A 4,668-nucleotide genomic window follows, 5' to 3' on the forward strand; every position below is an offset into this window, starting at 1 on the left:
TCCATGAGGTCGAATTACAGCAGAAATAATATTAAAAAAGGTGGGGGTTCAGAGGGGTAACGCCAGAAACCTTGGGCTCGGTGTTGGAGCAGGCAGCGCAGCGCCGCTGCCTCCTGCCCAGGCTTCGTGGACGGACCCGGCTTCGATGGGAGGGGGCTGGCTCTTTCCGAATAAACTATACAGGCATAATATACGCATATATACGAAAGTACATATATATATATATGCATATATATGTATATATATAAAGTAGAAGGTTAAATGTCACCAACCGGCTCCCGGGACACTCTGTAGCCGAGAGCCCCCCCGCCCTCCCGGACCGGACACCCTCCCCTCCACAGGCGGGACAGTCCGCGGCAGCGGATACTCCTGCTCATGGGGATCCGTCGATCTACCCCCTCAGGTTCAAGAGCCCCAACCCGGGGTCTCTGGCCTGGGGGAGCCCCACAGCTACGCAGCGGCAGCTGCCGGGTTCTGCGAGCGGCGGAGGGCGCATCTCCCCCGTCCATCGTCGCCGCTGCGAACATGGAAGCGCTCGGCGGGGGGTGGCGGGGGGGGGTGGAATCATTATTATTAATTATATTAATATAACGGCAGTGTCTGCGTCGCGGATTGGCTAGCTGGGCTGCGCGCTGAGCCTTCTACAACCAATGGAAGAGCCGGAACGTGGAGCGACCAAGCCCGCCCTTTCCACCCCCCCCAAACACTGCCGCCCACTCCCCCCCGGCTCAGGGATTTGCTCCCTAATTGACCTAAATAAGGAGCTCGTGAGTGACAGCCCCACGGTGGCGCGCGCACCTTCCGCACCGCACATGCACACTCACACGCATCGGTCCCGCCGCGCTCCGCGCATCCCCTGCGGACCCCCCCTCCCCAACTCCTTGGCCGCGGCGCTCCGCCCATCCCAGGATTCCCCCTCTCGCGCCCAGCGTTTAACTCGCGTGACATTTTTATTTCGTTATTAGCGTTTTCGCGCAGAATCTGGCGCCTCCGATGGGTTGTCGGGCTGCTTTTTCTTTTTTTTTCCTTCCCCGTTCCCTTTCCCTCCTCCCCCTCCCCCCTCCCCTCCTGGCTTGCAGGAAATGATGGCAAACCGCGATCTGAAATGATTACTCCGGAAAAAAAACCTTTTATACCAGGAGAGCATCCACGGGGCTAGGCAGAGACGGGAGGCGGCGGCTGGGCAGCGGCGCGCCGAGGAGCCAGCCGCCGGCTGAGCCGGGATCCCCCCCTCCCGCACTCCTCTCCGACCATGCCGGACGAAGCCACTGAAAACGCCGGCTCCACCTCCGCCCGCGTCTCGTCCTTCTTCATCGAGGACCTGCTGGGCACAGAGAGCGCGGCGGGCCGCGGGGCTCGGCGGGCGGCTGCGGGCGGTGGTCCCCGCGTGTCTCCGCGCTGTGGGCCGCGCTCCCCGCTCCGCCTCGGCGTCCCGGGCTGCCCCCTCCGTGACGCCGCCGTCGGCTGGTACCGCCGAGCGCATGCCGCTTTCCTGGGCTGCGCCAGCCCCGACAGTAAGCCGCCTTTTCCTACCCTTAATGGCCAGGCCCGGCTGGGGATGGGGAGGGGATGTCTCTACTCCCCCCGGGTGTCCAGTCCCGTTGCTCCCCCCCCCCGAAGCCCCCGAGAGTGGTAAGCGTGGAAAGCCCGCAGCCCTCGCCTTGGCTCTTCGGGCAAACCTCCGGAAACGCTCCTTGTGTGTGCGGCACCTGGAGCCTCCGCCCCGCCGCCCAAAATGTAAACAGGGGTCGTGTGCTGGCTCAGGGGGTTTCTTTCTTTTTCCTCCCCTTCATCTCTTTTTCTTATTTATTTTTTAAGAGAGGTGCCTGTGTTGGTTTTATATATACATATTTTTATATATGTATATATATATTATTTTTTTTTTGGCGCCCCATCATGCCAAAAAAGATGGGAAGCAGGAATTTGGGCAGCCAGGGGAGCCGTCGGGCTGGGCCCTGCGCTGCGTCCTCCAGCAGCGCGGCTGGGCAGGGGCAGGCTGCGGGAACCCCGCTGGAAAGGGAGCTGGAGGAAGAGCCTGGGTTCGGGGGCAAAATTAACATCTGAAAAAGTTTATGGGCTGCCATCGGTTGGTTATTTTTATACTGATAGAAAAAATATTGCCCTTCCACGCGTCTCTATGATCCTGTACGAGCCTTTAGAGTTCTCACGATTGCTCAATAAGGAAAGAGGCGTGATCTGTAATCCCGTGAGTTTGTTTTCACAGATACATGTTTATTAATATTTTTAATTTCTCTCACAACTACATCTAGAAACAGAAATCTATTCTAGAAACGACTGCCTTAACTTTTTGTCTTTTTTTTTCTGTTATGCTTTTCTCTTATTCTAGAAAGAATAGGGTTTTTTATCTCCTTTGAAATTGCAAATGGAGAGCACAATGTTGGAAACTCCTCGGTGACCTGCTGGGAGGCAACGTCCTGATATCAGAGTAGTTGACCCGATCGTTTAGTTTATCAAGTTCAGAATAACGTGAAGGGAAAATACTTCTTTTTAACCTCTCTTTATATACATACATGCACTCCTTACCACTTCTACACACAGCAATATACTTATGTGTATGTACGTGTAAGTATATGTGTGTACACATGTGCGTGAATATATTTGTGCCGTATCTGTGTGTAAATAAATACATGTGTGTATATAAATTAAAGCTCAATTATATTCATATGTGTACATACAGATATAAAAAGTACATACTTCTATTTAGATAATGTGTGTATGTACATCTCTGAATATATACGTGTGTGTATAGATACACATGTATCTTGTACACTTGTATTATGTGTAACAAAAATGTACACATATACGAGTTAAAATACATGCATACACTTTGCTGTGTCTACGCATACACACATATGTGAGTGTGTACATAGCTGAGGGTATGTATACATACATGAAACACCCTCTAGGTGTTTCTATATAAGTATGTAGGCTCGTGTGTCTACACAAACACTCGGGGGGTTATATCAGGAGAAGCAGCAGCGGCAGGAGCCATCGCCGGCGGGCCGGCCCCGGCCCCGCTCTCTCCACAGCGGCCCCGGTGAGGGGGGCAAGGGCCGGGCGATGCTCTCTCTCTCCCCTCGTTGCTCGGAGCAGCAGCTCCACCTCCCACCCTCTGCCTCTCTCCGCAGCCAGCGACCGGGACTCTCCCGAGCTGCCCGAGGAGCCGGCAGAGCGGGCGAGCAGCGGCGGACGGGCGGCGGTGCGGGGCCCGGCGGGAGGACGCCAGGGCCTGAGCGGCCGCGAAGAGGAGGAGGAGGAACGGGGAGAGGAGCCGGGAGAGCCGGAGCAACGCGCCGCCGGCCGCAAGAAGAAGACGCGCACGGTGTTCAGCCGCAGCCAGGTCTTCCAGCTGGAGTCCACCTTCGACGTTAAGCGCTACCTGAGCAGCTCGGAACGGGCCGGGCTGGCAGCCTCGCTGCACCTCACCGAGACCCAGGTGAAGATCTGGTTCCAGAACCGCCGTAACAAGTGGAAGCGGCAACTGGCCGCCGACCTGGAGGCGGCCAACCTCTCCCACGCCGCCCAAAGGATAGTGCGGGTCCCCATTTTGTACCACGAGAACTCGCCGGCGAGCGCCTTGGGCTTCCCCCTGCCCCATATGTCGCCCCCCTTGGTGGGCTTCTCTAGTGGCGTCAGCTACCCCCTGGGCACCTTCCCCGCCGCCTCCATTCCGTTCCTACGATCGCAGATGACAGGACTCGTCTGAGCGCCCACCTGTACCCATCGCCCCCTCCCCCGGCTCCCAGCTCCACCCCCATTCCCCCCCCCCGGAATTTTCATTTCTCACTCACACCTTTCTCGATTTTCTGCTTTTTTATTTTCTTTTTTTCTTTTTTTCTTTTTCTTTTTTTTTTTTTTTTTTAACGTGCAATAAACTTACTTTTGGAATAAACTCGGAGCCACTCGCAGCAGCCGGAGGGAACAGAAACGACTATGAGGACCACGCCATGAACCGGGAGCGGCTCCACCGGGCTCTCCCTGCTGCGCATCCAAAGAAAGTGCAGCCCTGTGGCAGCGGTCAACCTCTCCCCGCCGCCTCGGCCCCGGGCTGACACCGACCGGCGTTTTCCGCGGGGCCCGCAGCCCCCCCCCCCCAACTCTTCCTCCCAGCTTTCCGCAGAGCTGCAGAGCCTGAGACGAATGTAGGGATTGGCCGGGGCCCAAGGGACGGCGAAGCTCGTCTTTCTCCCCTCTAAGCGACCTTCCTCAGGTCCTCCGCTGCCCCGGGCCAGCGCTCCTGCCGGGAGACCTTTCCTTGTCCCCGGAGCCTCGGCTGCGCTTCGTGCAGAGCGGGGACTCAGCGGATCTGCCTCCAGCAGTTTCTCCAGGGCCCTTTGTTTTAGCCACTTAATCGGTAAAGAACATCCCCCCCTTCCATTGTTACTCTGATTTTCACCCGATCGATACCCAAGCATGTGCTGATGCCCCCTGCTTCTTCCCGCTGGAGGCTTTCTGATTTGAAACAACTTGAAGGCAAATTGTTGGAATGAATTCGATGAAGCCCGAGCTGTGAGGATTTGATTGCTTTGTTTTAGTTTATATTTCCCTTTCAAACTATCGGCTAAAATACACGGTTAAACATATATACACGTGTAATTCGACATACTGTATTTTTACCAGTGGGTTTGCCACATTTCCGTCTCCTGA

General features: G+C 55.9%; 1 protein-coding gene across 1 annotated transcript; it reads left to right on the forward strand.

Annotated features, from left to right (window-relative positions):
* The first annotated feature begins 1,237 nt into the window (after positions 1–1,237).
* Positions 1,238–3,823, forward strand: HMX1 (H6 family homeobox 1). The gene is made up of 2 exons (XM_061369301.1): positions 1,238–1,514; positions 3,150–3,823. Exons 1-2 carry the CDS (start codon positions 1,253–1,255, stop codon positions 3,725–3,727), a joined length of 840 nt encoding a protein of 279 aa, XP_061225285.1. The 5' UTR covers positions 1,238–1,252; the 3' UTR covers positions 3,728–3,823.
* Positions 3,824–4,668: the final 845 nt, after the last annotated feature.

The sequence above is a fragment of the Neopsephotus bourkii genome, unplaced genomic scaffold (genome assembly GCF_033783945.1).
Source record: "Neopsephotus bourkii isolate Nb327-2 ecotype Australia unplaced genomic scaffold, CSIRO-AGI_Nbou_v1 NB_144, whole genome shotgun sequence".
NCBI lineage: Eukaryota > Metazoa > Chordata > Aves > Psittaciformes > Psittacidae > Neopsephotus > Neopsephotus bourkii.

What these genes read in the sequence shown, in the direction of transcription:
- HMX1 (XM_061369301.1), top strand. Translation starts at nt 1,253, where the DNA reads ATGCCGGACGAAGCCACTGAAAACGCCGGCTCCACCTCCGCCCGCGTC. An exon ending in GGGCTGCGCCAGCCCCGACA is followed by an intron (nt 1,515 to 3,149) that starts GTAAGCCGCCTT and finishes CTCTCTCCGCAG; the next exon opens with CCAGCGACCGGGACTCTCCC.